The sequence below is a fragment of the Mandrillus leucophaeus genome, unplaced genomic scaffold, assembly GCF_000951045.1.
Source record: "Mandrillus leucophaeus isolate KB7577 unplaced genomic scaffold, Mleu.le_1.0 Scaffold140, whole genome shotgun sequence".
Taxonomy (NCBI): domain Eukaryota; kingdom Metazoa; phylum Chordata; class Mammalia; order Primates; family Cercopithecidae; genus Mandrillus; species Mandrillus leucophaeus.
In genome coordinates this window covers 712,643-732,638 of record NW_012101366.1, presented here as the reverse complement: position 1 = coordinate 732,638, position 19,996 = coordinate 712,643, and the positions used below count along the sequence as shown (strand labels likewise).

General features: G+C 36.3%; 1 protein-coding gene across 1 annotated transcript in view; it reads left to right on the top strand.

Moving 5' to 3' along the window:
* Nucleotides 1–19,996, top strand: part of SNX13 (sorting nexin 13) — a 163,995-nt gene that overhangs the window by 60,615 nt on the left and 83,384 nt on the right. Inside the window, exons 7-10 of the mRNA XM_011973960.1 lie at nt 4,392–4,513; nt 4,601–4,702; nt 6,606–6,694; nt 11,826–11,909. Coding sequence (XP_011829350.1) covers nt 4,392–4,513; nt 4,601–4,702; nt 6,606–6,694; nt 11,826–11,909 — 397 coding nt within the window. The remainder of the gene's footprint in view (nt 1–4,391; nt 4,514–4,600; nt 4,703–6,605; nt 6,695–11,825; nt 11,910–19,996) is intronic.

The window sequence follows — 19,996 nt, the reverse complement described above, 5'->3', positions numbered from 1 at the left end:
GAACAGTTTGTAGTTTTTTCAAGACCCAAGGCATGTTAATACCACTCAGCAGAGCCTTAACCAAAGAATAAATCTTAGTCCTACACAGGAAGATTTATATCATTGAAGTTAAAGTGAAATATATTCATGACTCCCTCTTTTGATCAAATATTTAAATTTACCTACTGCCCAATTACCAGTTTTTTATACACTCTGTCCCTGTGTGTGTGTGTATGTGTATGTGTATGTGTATGTGTATGTGTATGCATATGTGTATGCGTATGCGTATGTGTATGTGTGGTTTTATGTAGCTAATATAATCAATCATAGACTCAAAGATATAATAAGTGTTGTTAGAGAAAACAAACTTTGGGAAATGATGTGACTTGCTGAATTTCATAGACTGGCACACATGCCTTTGATTTGAGTAAAAGACCCATCATTTGGGGAAGACTTTTGTTCGAATCAATGGCATCTGTGCCAGTCCAGTGCATTTTCCAGAAATACTTGATTTTTGTCGTGTTTTGTGTTACTGGTGATGAGCTGTACACTGCTTAGAATAGATGGAACAAGTGAGACAATTTATAATTCTAAACTCACACATATTTGGGACTTTACTTGCCTTTTTAAGGCATTGGCATTAAGTAGCCGTGAGTCAAAAAGAGCTTCTCAGTACATATTCTACTTTAACACTTCAGGGAATAAGGAAGCAATTGTTGTTTGTGCCTACTGTTGCCATTCTCCAAACATCCATCGTAAACAGTGCTCTAACCCTGAAAAAGGAATCAATAAATCAGTGTGCATTGAGTGCCTCCAATAATATTTGAAACATTACTTTTCCACGGGGGATACAACTATGAATAAAACAAACACAGTTGGCTGAGTGCAGTGGTATGTGCCTGTACTCCCAGCTACTCAGAAGGCTGAAGTAAGAGGATCACTTGAGCCTAGGAGTTTGAGGCTGCACTGTGAATGCAGCCTGGACAACATAGTGAGACTCTATTTAAACAAATCAACAACTGCAATAACAAAAAACAGACCCAGTCAGTCCGTGCCTTACTGAGATTAATATTCTAACAGCAAATAATTCAACTGTAGCTTGTAAGAGCTATAAAAAGTGGAAAGTTTGGTAGAATGCATGACTGGAGACAGGACCTAGTCTGAAGGAATAGTGGAGAGGATGGGGGTCAATGAGGGCTGGCATGTGGAATTGACGTTTTAGATAAACTTTAATGTATAAGTGGGAATTGTCAAGTGAATGGGGGGAGAGGAAAATTTATGGAGAGTAGGCAGTGCCAAGCAAATGTAGGGGAGGGAATAGTCTGTCCAGAGGCACTGAGAGTATAAGGGGCGTATTAGCATTTGACAAATGGAAAGAAAGCCTGTGGATCTGCATAACAAAGAGGCAGGGAGAAGGTGAGATAGATGGTGATGAGGAGAAAATACACAAGGGCTCTCCGGTAAGAAAGATCTTAGAGAAGGTGTTTGTGCTTAGCTCAATAATAATGGGGTGTTATTGCAGTTTTAAAGCTGTATATATCCTATTTTAAAAATTTGACTGCTTTATGGAAATTGGAATGCAAGGGAGACAGTGGATGTGGGAGACCTATAAGTAGAATAGTGGCGAGGGATAGGATGGTAGCATTAGAGACAGAGATAAGGGCTTGCAAAATTTATGTTCAGAGAGACATACTTTATAGTTTTGTTTTGCTTTTGTGCTTTCAATTAAAATTTCATTACTTGTTTGCATTCCTAGTTAACCTTCTTAATTCTTTATTGCAACCATTCTGTCAAGATACATAAGCTTCAGGGGCCTACTGTAAATTTTTTCAGGCTAGGGTTAATTGTATCACTTTTTTTGGTCATATAGGGATTATGTTCTTTTATTTTTAAATTCAAGAAATTACAGCTTATTAGTAGTAATAATAAAACTCAAGTGTCGGTAATAAGATGAGTTATGTAATAGCCCGGTTGTTTTACTAGACTAAGAATTATATGGGGGAATATTTTAAGCAAAGTGAAAAAGAGTTTTGACTGTTGGCATAATGTAAGAAGAATTGAAATTAAGAGCTCTACTAGAAAGCTATGTAGTAGATGCAGTAGAAGTATGGCTATTACATAATGAAATATTTCTTACTCATTTTCACATTGCATTTATTACATATTTATCATGTCATGATTTTAGAAAGTACTTCACTGTCATCAAAATATTTTCCAATTTTGTTAAGACAAACTTTACTAGAAATTGTTAATATATATCCTTCTAATTTATAAATGGGAAGCAGTGTGCTATTGTTCTTCCTAATCTAGAAAGTTCTTTTGAGATTTATATTAAGTTTGCATGAAGTCAGTGGAAATAAGTCAAGCAGAAGGAAAATAACCTCAGAAAGAGATACAGGATATCTGTACTGTTTTTCCTATTTTTCCTACCCTCAACATATTTCTGTATTGAAAATAGAAATCTGTACATCAAATTTGAAATAATTTGTATGTATTTGCATTGCTTGATAATTTTGTTCGTCTAAAATGTGATTATGTCCTCTATAATGAATCAAGATGGATTTAAAATGCCTTCTAAATTGGTAAATTTTATTTTGTTTGAAAGTTTCAGTAAATTAAATAAACAGCATTGTACCATGAAACAGGACAGATGTAACTTGAAAGATTATATATTCTGCTTTCTTCTAAGTTTGTCAGAATGAACCTTTTATGGATTAAATGAGCTATGGCCTATACTAAGTAAATTTTGTTTTTATAAAATTTTCAAGTATGGATGATTTTGAATAAATATTCATATAAAGATTTTTGAAAGATGCTTATACAGATTGTGATTTTTTTTTTTAAATAAGAAAAAAGAGATTCTAGAGACTGTTAGGTTTAAATTTTTATTTTAGGTTTTATGTTGAGACTGAATATTGTTACCAAGTTTAGTTATATGCTTATATGCTTGGCTCTTATAGTCTATATAATGTTAATTAATTCTTCCTCGGATTACTGAGCTTAGGGATCCACCTTTTTGTGTTGTTTGTTTTCCTGTTCATATACTTATGGCTTTCTCTTTAGTTTCATGTATACAAACAAACCATAGTTGTGCCTTAGTGTTAATAACTTATTTTTTACTTGAAAACAGCCATTTATTTTTCAGTATCATACTGACTCTTTAAGGGTTCCCCCCCCAAAAAAAAAGTTACAGTAATTAAGTCAGCTTCTTCACTAGCCTCTTTATTGTATGTTTGGGTAATTACCAGAATGAGTTACGGTGTACTTTTTTGGTTCTTCCATTGTCCAGCATCTTCCCGAATAGACTCTTTGTTTTCTATCTACTTGGTATGTTCCTGAAAGGGTGAATTAATTTTAGTGCGATTTTATGAAAAAGAACATTATATTAAAAACTCACGCAATCCAAGGAGAGATATAAATTGTTTTTGAGTTATCTATTGTGTTTTTTACCTGTTTCACTGGTATACTGAATTAACAGTATCTTTTGAGGTCTGTTGCTTTTGAGATGGAGTACTAGGTGACTTCCTAAAATTAGTAATTACCTTTTTCATCAGTATTCTAAAGGCTTTTATATGTGTGATATTTTACATCATTCTTTAAACCATTCGTTTAATTAGTTATTTCTAATGGTTAAGGCTTTTTTTTGTTGTTGTTGTTGGTGAGATAGCTCTGTTACCCAGGCTCGAATGCAGTGGTGTGGTCACAGCAGCGTTGACCTCCTGGGCTCAGGTGATCCTCCCACTTCACCCTCCCTAGCAGCTGGGACTATAGGTGCATGCCACCATGCCTGGCTAATTTTTGTAGAGACAGTTTCACCATGTCAACTAGGCTGGTCTTGAACTTTTGGACTCAAGTGATCCTCCTGCCTCAGTCTCCCAAAGTGTTGGGATTACAGGTGTGAGCCACTGTGCCTGACCATGGCCAAGTTTTTAAGTGCTAGTGTATTCAAACAGAACGTTCAGAACATGTGTTGCATCGCTAAAAAGACGAATGTGGAGAATTCAGAAACAATTCAGAAGAAACCAAGAAATGTTTGAAATGCTCTTTTAAAAGCAAACAAAACTATTCAGAATTCCTTATGTATTCTTATGTTGGGGCTGAGAAATTACATGATATACTGTTACCAGATTCACTTCAAATTTAACTGGAAAAAAATTAATTTCTTTTACTATTTTAAGCATTTAGATAGTTTTAAACTTTGGCACATGAAATAATTCAAGTAATATTGTTAGAAGACTTAGTGAAGATTTACTTTGGATCTTGTGAAACAATACTAACAGGTAATAATGAATGAAAATCTCAATTTAAATTTACAGTCTCAGACAATCATGTTGTCAGTAGTCATTAAAATGAATTTATATTTTCTGATAAAGCATTTATATAATTCTTTTATGTAATGTGTTTTTTATAAGGTCAAAAGAAATAGACTGGCAACCTTATTTTACTACACGCATTGTAGATGATTTTGGCACACACTTACGAGTATTCAGAAAGGCTCAACAGAAAATAACAGAGAAAGATGATCAAGTAAAAGGTAATATCTTTATTCCATTTGAAAACTAGGATTTAAAAATCTGTTTTCCTTTTATCATTTTATATATCTTGAATTGTTTTTCTTCAGGTACAGCAGAAGATCTTGTAGATACCTTCTTTGAAGTTGAAGTTGAAATGGAAAAGGAGGTTTGCCGTGATCTAGTGTGCACTTCCCCCAAAGATGAAGAAGGTTTTCTTTCAATTTAACTTTTTTGACAATAGTAACTGGCTAGAGTCAAGTTAGCAGAACCAGTGAACAAATCTTAAGGGTAAAATTATTCTTACTTTGGGCAGGTAGCATAGTAAAGATGCTATTCATTTTATTTTATTTTGTAATTCTTAAAAGTAGTTTCCAGATTCTGTTTTCTTCTTTAAAGGTCATCTTTAATAATTAACTGGTCCTGGCTGGGTGCAGTGGCTCACGCCTGTAATCCCAGTATTTTGGGAGGCCGAAGGGCCTGGATTGCTTGAGCCCAGGAGTTCAAGACCAGCCTAGGCAACATGGCAAAACCCTGTCTCTACTAAAAGTACGAAACATTAGCTGGCTGTGATGGTGCACACCTTTAGTCCCAGCTATTCAGGAGGCTGAGGTGGGAGAATCACCGGAGCCTGGGAAGTCAAGACTGCAGTGACCTGTGATCATGCCACTGCACTCCAGCCTGAGTGACGAGAGTGAGACCCTGTCTAAAAAAAAGAAAAGAAATAATCTACTTTTAAAATATAGCAAACATAAACATTTTATAATTGGATTTTTTTTATCTGTAGTGATTTCTCTTCCTCTTGAATTTATTATTTTTGCTTCAGAAGTATACCTGTTACCATAAAATATTTCCTAAGGGAATGAATATAGTGATTTCAAATAAAATTTATAGATTTCAGCGGGCTTGTCTTTTATTTGTAGGAGTTTACACTAGACAAGTTTTAGCTAAGTACGTTATCTTTTCCCAGTTTTGCACGTATTAAGTCTTTGTTAATTGGCACAGTTTTAAATTAAGAGAATCACTTATGCAATTATATTCCCAGGAAGTGTCAGCACAGGAACAACGATAGAAAAGCTCTTCTAGTTGTGGAAATTGTTTTCTTAGATTTTGAAAATGTTTTAAATATTTTTATTTATTTCCTTTGTTCTTCCTTTCTTTTCCCTTTTCTTTTTATTTTTATTGTATAGTTCAGCTTTTAATGGCCAGTTTATTAGCACTGTTAAGAAATATAGTTGACACTTGAACAGTGAGAGGGTTGGGGGTACTGACCCCCTGTGCAGACAGAATTCTGTGCATAACTTTTGTCCCCCAAAAACTTAAATACTAACAGCCCACTGTTAACCATAACCCTTACCAATAATGTAAAAAATTGATTAACACATAGACTAGTATCTGCACATATTTTATGCATTCATGGCATACCTTTTTCTTAATTTTTTTTATATTTCTAGGCTATGCGGTTCATCTCTGAGTTTTTTAAATAGTCACAAATCTCTAAAAAATTTTCTAATTTATTTACTGAAAAAAATCCACATAAAAGTGGGCCTGAGCAATTCAGACTCTTTGTTCAAGGGTCAATTTGTATTATAGTAACTTAGAATGTAACTCATAGATATACTGATGTGCAATAGTTTTATGTAAGTTGAGCTCTCTTAAATCAGCAGAGTAGACGAGCATACTCTTTTTTTCCTTTGTTATAGCCTGCTGAGATGGTGGAGGTTTTTCTTTGAAAGAAGAATTACAGCTATATTTTAAAATGTGTGAATAACTTTTAAGTATGGAAAGCTAATTAATGTGTGGTAAAATTACAAAGTACCTGGTCCATCTAAAACTATTTTGGGAGAAAAGACTTGTAATGAAATTTTTTATGATTCAAAAAACTGGTTAAAACAGCAAAATTAAAAAACAATTAAGTTGATTAATGAATAGTTACTACTTGCAGAATAATGAAGGAATTTTTAATGAATACTGATGTGTACTAATTACTAAAATAATAAGCCATTTTAGGCAGAGAACTGCTTATTTCCACCTTTTTTATGTACCTTATATATCAAGAGTAAGTGTAGACTTTATATTTTCTAATGTTATGATAGCTACTTTTTCTATTTTTAGGATTCCTAAGGGATTTGTGTGAGGTCTTATTATATTTATTGCTACCTCCTGGAGATTTCCAGAACAAGATCATGCGATACTTTGTCAGGGTAAGCTTAAACTCATACCAAATCATACCTGTAAAAAACCGTAGAGCAGCAGTTTTCAAAATTTTTGGTCTTAAGACCCTGTTACACTCATAAAACTTATTGAAAACTCTAAAGAGCTTTTGTTTATGTGGGTTTTCTTTAAAATATTTACATATTATAAGTGAAAACTAAGAAATTTTTAAAACATGAAAATATACAAGCATATATTTCATTACCTGATACATAGATAGAGCATCATAGCATTATGTAACTTTTGTAAAGGTCACTGTATGTACATGAAAGAACAAGAGTGAAAAGTTAAATAATGTCTTAGCATTATTATGAAAATGGTGTTGAAAGGGTCACCTGAAACCCAAGCTTCTAAGGGAACTTCAGGTTCATGGAAACCTCCCCCCAATCCCCCAGGAGTCTCTGGCTGATAGGTGCTTTGGTTTTTGGTTATGACAAAAGTTTGTTTTAAATTTTCTTATACCCTAGTGTTATCTAAATCAGGTTAGATAAAAATAACGTTTTTGGACAGAAACTTTAAAAACTGTGCAGTTAAGATTATGTTTTTTTGTAATTGGAAAATTAATGTCAGATGAGAATAGTAGTCTTGGACTCTTTATTCCCTGAGTATAAACCTTCAAAGTAAAGCTCTGTGTGTAAATTTAAAGGAATAACATTTGCCTTTGGCTGCTGGTAATGATTTAGAAATGCTAGCTACATAAGACCATGTCCTGGTTGAATGGGTGAAATGAAAGTTTTGAATTTTCCTAAAAACGAAAACTTATGATCTCTTTACTCTTTAGAGATCATAGATACAGATATCTGTATCTGCAAAATAGATAACAAATCCTGAGACTTGCTTTTATGCTTGTATGGTATTGTTTATAAGCAATACCATACAATTTCCTAACATCTACCTAGCTTGAGTTCAGTGTACTTCTCAGGTATGTTAATGGTACTTACGTGAAGTAATAGAAAGTGCTTAGTGTTGATGGGAGGAGCCTTATTATATATTGTTAAGGCCAATTATTTGAGCTGGTCTTTATCAAGGGTGACAAGTACCTGGATGTCTATCACTAGATTCATATCTGTCACTGAAGGAAAATAGTACTAATCAGGTATAGCACTTGTTCATGCAGAATATCCATTTGGCATAATAATCTGTTTCCATAATACTCCAGCCAGCTACTGTTATGTGGAATCTCAGCATCATTTTGCATGTCTTGCCATCTTTTCCTTTTTGAAACTCTATTTTCTCTTTTCTTTCATGTCACTGGTCTCATTTTTAGTCACCTTTGTTTTCCTTTTTAGTCATGTTTATACTCCTTAACTTCTCTTCTGCTTAAATTTTGAATATTCAAGATCTTAAATCCCAGGACTTTTTCTTGCTCATCCATTACTGTGGCTTGAAACACCTTCCAAATGCTAATGAGTTTGAAATTTATAGCTTTATTTCATATTTACCTTCTGAGCTCCGGGCAACTCTGAGCTGCCCTCTTGAAGTCACCACTAGAGTGACTGATAGCTTTTTAAAACTTAAATGTCCAAAGTGGAAGTCTTATTCTTACATCCATATCCTGTCTGCCTTTTAGTCTTCTCTCCATCCTAGTAAGTGGTATGATCATCTAGTAAATTTTTCAGATCTCAAGTCCTCCAAGAGGCTTACAGGTTTGCATGTAGTATGGCTTTATTTACCTCTCTAGCCTTCATGCCAAGCAATGTCAAGGAAAACCAGAGCTGGACAGTAAAGTGTACTAAAAAACAGACCTTATCTAGCAACTGTTGCAGTAGGGGAAATGTGACCTCGGTATAGAATTGATCTCAATTCTGAATACAACAAGAACAAGTTGGGATTTATAGCCAAGGAGCAGGCCGGGGATCAGTGGATGGCAAATTACTGAAAGGAAACATCAGGTGTAAGTGGGAATTATGGGTAAACAGACTTAATAGGATTCTTGTTGAGAGCAGGCTGGGATATTCAGACACAAAGGGTGGGGACTGAGGAATTTAGGGTGAGGGAGGTCTGTCTAAACCCACGTGATAGAATTCTTGCTAAAACAACAATGAAAAGATGAACAGACATGGAAACTCAAAGGTTAGGGTGTAAATGGGTGGAGGATTCAGAGGAGCCTAAGTTTGGTCAAGGATAGTCTTTGTTAGTGGTCACTATACTCTAGCCACACTGGCATTTTCCCCCAAAAGTGCCGTTTTTCTCCCTGCTTCTCTAATGTCCTTTTTTTCTCTGTTAAGAATGATTCTTCGGCCGGGCGCGGTGGCTCACGCCTGTAATCCCAGCACTTTGGGAGGCCGAGGTGGGCGGATCACGAGGTCAAGAGATCTAGACCGTCCTGGCTAACACGGTGAAACCTTGTCTCTAGTAAAAATACAAAAAATTAGCCGGGCGTGGTGGTGGGCACCTGTAGTCCCAGCTACTTGGGAGGCTGAGGCAGGAGAATGGCGTGAATCCGGGAGGCAGAGCTTGCAGTGAGCTGAGATCACGCCACTGGACTCCAGCCTGGGCGACAGAGCGAGACTCCATCTCAGGAAGAAAAAAACCAAAAAACAAAAAACCGATTCCTCTTATTCTGTCAGCTAAATTGTATTCATTCTTCATCTCACTTCATGTCACTTCCTTAGAGATGCCCACCCTGACCACCCAATCTAAATCTCCCTCATAATTCCCTGTTATTATCGATAACATCCAATTGTTTTCCTTCATAGCATTTACCATATTTTAAGATGGTAATTTGGTTGTTAATTTGGTACCTCTTTCTCCCAGATGAATTGTAACTCTAATGAGGACAGAGACTATATCTGTATTTATCATAAATATATACTTAGTGCTTAACATAATAACTGGCACATAGCAGATGCTCAGTCAGACAATCAGTTTTATTGCAAAAGGAAACCCATTTACCCTCTTGCTGGCTGTGGTGCATGTGCTACTGCAGCTTCTTGAAGATTAAGTTGACTCCTAAGAGCCACAAATGAAAATCTTCCTTGTTACATGAGGTTATTTAAAATAGGTAGGATTTTAATGAGCACATTTTTTTTTATAATAAATTTCTCTTTTAGGCCAGTATTTTATTTCTTTTTGGTTGAATCTAATTGAGCGAGGATAATTACAGACCATGCATTTAGCAAGTCAGTTTTTTTCTTTTAGCTCTTTCTTTGTTTTCTTTTGTCAGTAATTCTAAGATTTCTCAGAAGATACTTTGTTTAGATTAAATAACAGATGAAAGAGTTTTAATTTTCTTTGTACGGATACTTTGTATAGATTGTGTAAGTCACTGTATTTAAGATAATTGCTATTTAATTGCCTCTACTTTCTTGCCATTACCATGTTTTATTCCTTTAACATATGGCTTCAATGACTTTGTATCTTTTAGGCCCCATGTTTGACAAACAGTGCTGTCTTCTAAAAATTGGGGATCTTAAAGTAGGAATTATGTGGAAGTGGCTACTTGCTTGGAATATTTAGAGCTCTCACTAGGACCTTGAGTCATATGATTAGCCCTTGACTAACCAAACCCTTTAATGTGACAGATTAGGAGTTTTCTAGTACAAATCGACTAATTATACCAACTAATAAGAAACACATAATTTAATCAAAAATTTTCCCCAGGTGTTTTTTTCTCCTTTTGAAAAGAAACATTTGAAAAAGTGTGCGTGTGTGTGTGTGTGTATGTGTGTGTGTGAATTTTCTCCTAACAAAGTACATTTTAAAATTTGAACATGTGACCGGAGACATAGTTTGAAGGAAGGAATTATATACACAAATACAATTTTAAAGAAGTGGGAGACTAAAACTAACCTTGAAAGAAGCCATTTTTTGTCATTTCAGACTGTGAAGTGTCTCCAAAGACATTTCAGAAAATTACTGGCGCCTCCAAATCAGCTTTTTGGAAATACTGATTCATCATGGGGGTAATGGTTGGCAGAGACTTGTATAGCTTACAAAAGAGACTTGTACAGCTTACTAAAAATAAAGACCACCTTCTGTGAACTTACACGAGAAAATGGCACAAATAAATTAGAGATCTGGGAAGAGAAAATGATCCTTTAATTAGAAAAATTAAACATCCTGTTAAGCTTATTGTTATTTAATCTCCCCTAATATTCTTAAGAAATTAGGTTTCATAAATTTATATATTACTGGCACTAAAGGGTAATACCAGGTGAAATCATTGTATTTATAGAATCAGTACTAAATTCTTAGTTTCTTTTTTTCTATTCATTTATCAAATGCCTGCCCTGTTTAAAACAATGACCTTGAGAAGATGGGATGAGGAAGGTAAATATTTTTGAGGATAAATAATTCAATAGATAAGTTGACCAATTCCACTCATATAGAGGGTTCCTAGATAGTTGCCATCTATTAGAAAAATGTAAGACTTATAATTACAGAGAAAATATCAAGTGATAAATGCTGTAGATACAGGGCATGAGTATTTCAAGCATATTTCTGTTGGAATGGTCAAGTTTTATTTAACAGGGTAATTGATTCTGCAGTCAGTTTTTAAAGGAAGGGCAGAATATTAATATATAGAAGCATAAACAACTGCAAAGAATGGGAAGGTAGATTTTAGAGAATGTTGAGTCGATTAACATATCTATTATTTTAAAAATGTTTATTAGGAAACTATTCAAACACAGAGAAGCATAGAGAATAATACAGTAGACATTTATGTACCAACCACCTAGATGTAACCAGTGTTGATAATGTACTGTAGTTGCTCTGTTTCCTCCCTTGGTAGCAGTTCTAAAATCAGTGTGTATCCTTTTCTTTTCTGTTTCTATAATTTTAATAAAGATAAATGAATCCATAAACACTGTTAGTCTTATATTTTGTCTTTTTAAAATCGACATCAATGCTAACATACTAGAGGTATCATCTTGCTTTATTTCATTCCACAGTTGTTACTGTGGAGATGTGTCCAAGTTGATACAGGTAACTTTATCTCATTTATCTAAACTGAGGCATAGTCATCTTTTTATAAGACTGTGTTGGTTATCAAGTTTTACTTGCATGTATATCATACTTTTCTTAAGTAACAGCATTGTGTTGGAATATTTACATTATGCTGTTGATTTGAGAAATAGATTAAATTTGTTTTTGTTTTTTACTTTTTTTTTTTTTCAGGAAATCCTTGCACGAGGAATTCTTCTTCCATTAATAAATCAACTCAGTGATCCTGATTATATTAATCAGTATGTCATATGGATGGTAAGTGCCTTTTAAAATTAAAACTCTGTTTTAGAAATAATTTTTGAAATAGAAAAATACATTTGGGAGATAGGGTATTTAAGCAGTAATTTATTAAAGAAATTAAGTAGAATTGTTTCTGAAGTAATCTCTGTGTTTCCAATATTTTTATTTGCTTATGTTTTGAATGTGTTGGCCAAATTCTCTTTAAGAATTTTGTTGATTATCTTTCTTGCAGTTATGGTACTACTACTATTTCTTTAAAAAAAATAGAATATTTCACTACCTGTATGTATAGATGATGAATATTTTTAATGGCTACTATTTGATTTTTAAATACAACTTGGGATTTGAACTACTTGACATGTAACTCACATTTTTACATTGTATAATGGGGAAAATATGGAGGACAGACAGTAGAATGAGAACCAGAAGATCTGTATTCTAGATGTTTCTGTAAGTTGCCTAGTGTCTATAGTAGTTAACTCAATGGTTTTCTCCTGTCAGACATATCAAAGACTTAGTGATTACTAAGTTCACAAGCCCTATTTTTTTTTTTCTTTATAACATATACTTTTCCTTAATAAACTCATGGTCAAGGAAGAATTGTAAATGGGCTACGTTCTGGGAATACTTTGATAACCTACTTCTAGATCTTTGATTTGTTTTCTTAAATCTGGTATTTCTTCTCTACATTTGTCTTCCTTTAACTCAGTCTAGCTTTCTTAAGAAAGAATTACTTGATTGTTCTTTGATTTCCCTTAGGCATTGTCAGACTTGCCATAGTTTTATTTTTTACTTTATTTTTATTTATTTATTTTTGACGTGGGATTTCACTCTTCATCCAGGCTAGAGTGCAGTGACAATCTTGGCTCACTGCAGCCTCTGCCTCCCACTTCAGCCTCCCGAATAGCTGGGACACAGGCATGCACCACCACACCCAGCTAATTTTTTGTACTTTTGGTAGAAGCATGGTTTCGCTATGTAGCCCTGGCCAGTTATGAACTCCTGAACTCAAGCGATCTGCCTGCCTTAGCCACCCAAAGTGCTGGGGATTACAGGTGTGAGCCATCATGCCTGACTGCTATTGTTTTATTATTATTGTTGTTGCAGAGGTTTACCCTTTGACCAGGTTGTGGTACCTGCACAGAAAAATTGTTATTAATTGTGTATTTCTAGAGCCTTTCCTCGAGACTGTGGAACTTGATTCTTCTTTTCCTTTGTGAACTTTTTTAGACTTTGCATTAGGCACTGTAAAAGCTTTGAAAATATACATATCTGCACAATTAAAAATATAATAAAATGAGTCTTCTTTGGCTAGGAATTCAACTACTAAGAAGTTATTCTAAAGTGATAACCAAATTTGTGACAACCTATATTTAAAAATTTTAACAAGTTTTTAATATTTAAAAATTATGAATATGTGATAGTTGTACATATTTATGGGGTGCATGTGATATTTTGATATAAGCATACAATGTGTAATGTTCAAATCAGGATAATTGGGGTATCCATCACATCCAGCATTTATCACTTCTTTGCATTAGGAACATTCCAGTTCCACTCCTGTGCTTTTTTTGAAATATACAATAAATTATTGTTAACTGTAGCCACCCTGTTGGGATACTGAATAGTAGATCTTACTCTTTCTGTCTGACTGTGTTTTATACCCATTAGCCATTCCTTTATTTCCCTTCCCAGCCTCTGGTAAAGAAACATTATTTGGCACTGTATCTCCATGAGTTCAGTCTTTGTTTTGTTTTTAGTTCCCACATATTTAGCCTACTGTGCATGGTTAATTTGACTTAACATAATGTCCCCCAGTCAATATTTCATTTTTTTTATGGCTGAATAATATTCTGTTTTGTGTATGTACCATGTTTTGTTTATCTATTTCTTTACGTATTTGCCAGCATTTGTTATTCCCTCTCTTTTGGATAAAAGCCATTTTAACTGGAGTGAAATAGTATCTCATTGTAGTTTTAATTTGTATTTCTATGATAATAAGTGCTGTTGAGCATTTCTTAATGTTGTCTTTTGAGAAATGTCTATTCAGATCTTTTGCCCATTTTTAATGGGATTATTAGTTTTTTCCCTATTGAGTTGTTTGAGCTCCTTATGTGTTCTGGTTATTATTTCTTTGTCAAATGGGTAGCTTGCAAATATTTTCTCCTGTTCAATGGATTGTCTCTTCCCTTTGTTGATCATTCCCTTTGCTGTGCAGAAAAGCCTTTTAGCTTGATGTGATCCCATTTGCACATTTTTTGCTTTGGTTTCCCTATGCTTTTGAGGTCATATATAAGAAATCTTTGCTCAGACCAGTGCCATGGATTGTTTCCCCACTGTTTTTTTCTAGTAATTTTATAGTTTCACATCTTAGATTGAAGTCTTTAATCCATTTTAAATTGGTTTTTCTATATGCTGAGAGATAGGGGTCTAGTTTCATTCCTCTGCATATGGATATCCAGTTTTCTCGGCACCATTTATTAAAGTGACTTTTTCCCCCAATACATATTTTTGGCACATTTGTAAAAAATGAATTTACTATGAATGTGTGGGTTTATATCTGTGTTAAATTTGAAGTCAAATAATGTGATGTCTTCAGCTTTGTTCTTTTCTGCTTAGGATTGCTTTGGCTATTCTGGGTCTTTTGTGGTTCCATATAGTAATACATTTTGGGATTATTTTTTCTACTTCTGTGAAGAAAGTTATTGGTATTTTGATATGGTTTGCTTTGAATTTGCAGATTGCTTTTTGTAGTATGGACATTTTAGCAATATTGATTATTCCAATCCATGAACATGGAGCATCTTTTCATTGTTTTGTGTCTTCTTCAATTTCTTTTATCAGTGTTTTACAGTTTCCCTTGTAGACATCTTTTATTTCCTTGATTAAGTTTATTCTTAGGTATTTTATTTTATTTGTGATTATATGGGATTACTTTTCTTATTTTCTTTCTCAAATTGTTCAAATAGAAACACTATTGATTTTTGTATGTTCGTTTTGTATCTTGAAGCTTTACTACATTTGTTTATCAGTTATTTTTTGTTGACGTGTGTTTTAGTCATCTTACTAAAGATACGAGTGGTTTGTACACCACAGTTGCAGTGTTATTCTGTAGTTGTCTGTGTACTTAGTGTCAATGAGTTTTATACTTTCAGATGATTTCTTATTGCTCATTAACATGCTTTTCTTTCAGATTGAAAAACTCCCTTAAGGATTTCTAGTAAGACTTGTCTCGTATTGATGAAATCCCTTAGCTTTTGTTTGTCTGGCCAAGACTTTATTTCTCCTTCAGAGTTAACAGATAAATTTGCCGGATATGGTATTTTAGGTTGGAAGACATTTTTTTTCCTTCAGCACTTTGAATGTATGAATGATCCCACTCCCTCCTGGCCTGTAAGGTTTCTGCTCAGATGTGTGCTGCCAAATGTATCAGAGCTCCTTTGTGTTATTTGCTGCTGCTGCTGCTGCTGCTCCTTCTCTTCCTCCTCCTCTTCCTCCTTCTCCTTCTCCTCCCCCCTCTCCTCCTCCCTCTCCTCCTCCTCCTCCTTCTCCTTCTTCTTTTTGCATCTTTTAGGATTCTTTATTTATCCTTGACCTTTGAGAGTTTGATTTACATGCCTTTGGTCATCTTATTTGGATTGAATATTCTTGGTGTTTTTCAACCTTCTTGTACCTGGATATTCATGTTTTTTTCTGGGTTTGAAAAGTTCTCTGTTGTTATTTCTTTGAATAAACTTTTAACCCAGGCTCTCTCTTTATGTTCTCTTTAAGGCCAATAAATCATAGATTTGCCCTTATGACACTGTTTTCTAGATCTTGTGGGTATGCTTCATTTTTTTCAGATTCTTTTTTTCTCTATGTATTTTCATATAGCCTGTCTTAGCTCGGTTCTTCCTTCTGCTGGACCAATTCTGCTGTTAAGATACTCTGATGAATTTTTCAGTTTGTCAGTTGAATTTTTCAGTTCTAGAGTTTGTTTGACTTTCCCTTATTATTTCAGCCTCTCTTACATTTCTCGATAGAATTCTGAATTCCTTCTCTGTGTTATCTTGAAGTTCTTTGAGCTTCCTCAAAATAGCTCCTTTGTATTTCCTGTCTGAAAGGTCATATATCTCCTTCACTTCCAGAGTGGTCAGTGGTGCCTTTTTTAGTTTCTTGAGGTCATGTTTTCCTGGATGTTCTTGGTGCTTGTAGATGTTCTTTAATGTCTGGACGTTAAAGAGTTAATTATTTATTTTAATCTTCTCAATCTGGGCTTATTTGTACCATTCTTCTTGAGAAGGCTTTTCATGAAGTCAAAAGGGATTGAATGTTGTAACCTAAGCCTATGGTCACTATACTATTTCAGTGCTAGTGGGATCCCTAAGCCCAGGAGTACTATGACTCTTGGAGACTCCTTAATACACTGCTATGATGTACTTTATTAAGATAAAGGAGAATTCCCTAGGTTACCAGACAAAGTCTTTCGTGCTCTTCCCTCTCTTTCTCTTAATTACAAAGGGTCTCTTTCTGTGTAATGTTCCCTGGAGTTGGGGAAACAGTGACATGGACACTGTCATGGTCACCATAGCTGGCACTGTGCAGAGTTGCACCTCAAGCCTTGCAGAGCAACCCAGTACTGGGGCTTGCCTAAGGCCTGTGGCCACTGCTGCCTGGCTGCTGCTGCTATTTATTCATGGCCCAGGACCACTTTAGTGAGCAAATTGTGAATTCTGCTAGGGACTGGGTCTGTCTCATCAGGGCAACAGCTTCCCTTCTGGCTAAGGGTGGGTCTAGAAATGCTGTCCCTGATGAAAGATGTATATTCTTGGGCTTCAGGAATCTGCCTGTTTTTTTGTTTTACTGTGGCTGAGCTGGTACCTAAGTTTTAAGATACAGCCCTCTGTATTCCTCCCTTTCCTTCCTCTAAGTGGAAGGAGTCTTTGCTGGAGTTATACTGCCTGGAAGTGGTGGAGGGATGACACAGACACTCTATTGGCCACCATAGCTGGTGTTACACTGGGTCATACCCCAGGTCAACTGACCGCTGAGAAGAGTGTATGTAGCACCAGGGCTTGCCCTAGGACTGCAGTGCTTGTGGCCTGACTGCCACTCACATTTATTTAGTGCCCCAGGTCACTTCAGCCAGCCTATAGTGAAGCCACCTGGATTCGAGTTATTCCTCCTGAGCTGAAGAATTCTGCTCTGCCTCAGGGCTGGTGTAAATGCTCCTTCTCTGGGTGCTAGTGGAATTCTGTCCTGTGCCATGACAGAGCAGTTCTCAGTTTCAAAGCAGAGTTCTATACTCACTTCACTCTTTCTCCCACAAACCCACAGATTCTCTTTCTGTGCTGTGCTGTCCGGGGTTGAGGGGAGGGATGGTAGAGGCAATGCAAGACTGTCTTTCCTACCCTTTTGAATGCCACTTTCCTTGATATTATGCTCAAACCAGGTACTGTGATCACTCAACTAATTTTATGGTTCCTAGGAAGGTGCATGGACAGTTGTTTAATATGGTGTTCCTGTGGGGAGGATGATCGCTGGAAGGCTCTACTTGGCCAACTTGCTCGGCCTTCTCCAATAATGTGTATTTAAGACCATTCATGGCAGCATTTGTTATAGTAGCAAGAAATGAAAACAACTTAAATGTCCCAAATAGGGGATTAATTAATATATAATAACACATTGATGCAATTGAATACTATGTAACCATTTAAAATGATGATAGTATATCCTTATGAACTTGAAAAATTGTTCATATCTTTTGCATGAAAAAGATAACTAAAATTAGCATATATGTTAAATATCCCATTCTTTAGAAAAATATATTTATCAATGACTATAATTCTCATAGGATATAGACTGAAATGTTAATAGAAAGGTAGTAATTTTTCTTAAATATTTCATTTCACTTGCAATGAGTATGGATTATGTAATAAAACAGTATTTTTTTAAGCGGTAGAAACTTACACACAAAATTTATAAACATTTAAGTTAAAATTAAGGGTAAATAGTAATAAAATTTGTTTAATAATACAGAAAATGGATATTGTATACTAAACATAACTAATCAGGATATAATAATGTATGTTATTAATTCTGGTCCAAAAAAGGAAGCATGTTCAACAGAATGTTATGGTTATCTCTCACTCATGGGATTAGGAATTATTTTTATTCCCCTCTCTCTCTGTACATACTATTTTGTAGTGTTCAGTTTTCTGTTCCTGAGCGTGTATTAATTGCATTAACTGTAATTACGTATATAGTAAAAACATTTTGGAGCAGCCTTAACCTATATTCTAAAAATATTTCAAACTGTTGGAGGCAGCAAATAGCTGAATTACTGATGGTTCTGCAGAAACCTCACTTCTTGCCTCCTCAAGAAAGAATTTGACTGAGAAGCGCAAGGCAGTAAAAGAGACTGAGGTAGGTTTCAGAGCAGGTGTGGAAGTTTATTAAAAAGCTTTAGAGCAGGAAATAAAAGAAAGTACACTGGAAGAGACCCAAGTGGGCACTTTGGAGGTCAAGTGCCCTGTTTAACCTTGATCCTATGATTTTATGTACTGGTCCACTTCTGGCGGCTTGCATCACTCTTCCCATGATTCTTCCCTTTGGGTGGGCTGCCCTGCGTGCACGGTGCCCTCCTTACACTTGGGAAGTAAGCACACGCAGTGTGTTTAGGAAGTTGTACACATGCCCATCTGAGACTTTCTTCACTTTTCTGGGGGCATTCCACTGGAAGGTCATACTCTGTCATTTTGTCTCTTAATGCTCATCCTCGAGCTCACTTGATTATTTCCTGATATTTTATTGGAAGCTAGTTACCAATTTCAAGTGTTTTTATCTGTTTGGGAAATTGCCACTTCCTGGTACCTGTGACCAGTGATTACTTTAGTGTGACAACTGTGGACCATCAGGAAATTGCCTTTCCCTGGTGTGGGCTGCAAATTATTTTTAAAGAGGCAGTGTGATAACTGCCAAACCCATCACCTGATGGCTGCCTGACATTCCTGGCAGTGTGTCCGGAATTGGTGGGTTCTTGGTCTCACTGACTTAAAGAATGAAGCCACAGATTCTTATGGTGAGTGTTACGGTTCTTAAAGATGGTGTGTCTGGAGTTTGTTCCTTGAGATGTGCAGACGTGTCCAGAGTTTCTTCCTTCTTGTGGGTTTGTGGTCTTGCTGGCTTCAGGAGTGAAGCTGTAGACCTTTGCAGTAAGTGTTACAGCTCATAAAGGCAGTGTGGACCCAAAGAGTGAGCAGCAGCAAGATTTATTGCAAAGAGCGAAAGAACAAAGCTTCCAGCCTGGAAGGGGACCCAAGTGGGTTGCCCCAGCTGGTTTGGGCAGCCTGCTTTTGTTCCATTATCTGACCCCACCCACATCCTGCTGATTGGCCCATTTTACAGAGAACTGATTGGTCTGTTTTGACAGGGTGCTGATTGGTGCATTTATAAACCTTTAGTTGGTCACAGAGTGCTGATTGGTGTGTTTACAATCCTTTAGCTAAACATAAAAGTTCTCCAAGTGCCCACCAGATTAGCTAGACACAGATCACTGATTGATGCATTTACAAACCTTGAGCTAGACACAGAGTGCTGATTGGTGTGTTTACAAACCTTGAGCTAGACACAGAGCACTGATTGGTGTATTTACAATCCTTTAGCTAGACATAAAAGTTCTCCAAGTCCCAACCTGACTCAGGAGCCCAGCTGTCTTTGCCTAGTGAATCCTGTGCCAGGGCTGCGGGTAGAGCTTCCCGTCAGTCCCCCGCCGTGTGCCTGCACTCCTCAGCCCTTGTGCAGTTGATGGGACCAGGCACCCTGGAGCAGGGAGCGGTAGCTGTTGGGGAGGCTCCGGCCGTGCTGGAGCCCAGGGGATGGGGGGGGGTGTTGGGGGTGGACTCAGGGGCTCAGGCATGGTGGGCTGCAGGTGCCAAGCCCTGCTCAGTCGGGAGGTGGCTGAGGCCCGGTGGGAATTCAAGCACAGCTCCGGGTGGGCCGACAATGCTGGGAGACCCAGCACACCCTCAGCAGCTGCTGGCCCAGTTGCTAAGCCCCTCATTGCCTGGGGCCAGCAGCACCGGCCAGCTGCTCCAAGTGTGGGTTCCGGCTGCGTGCACCAT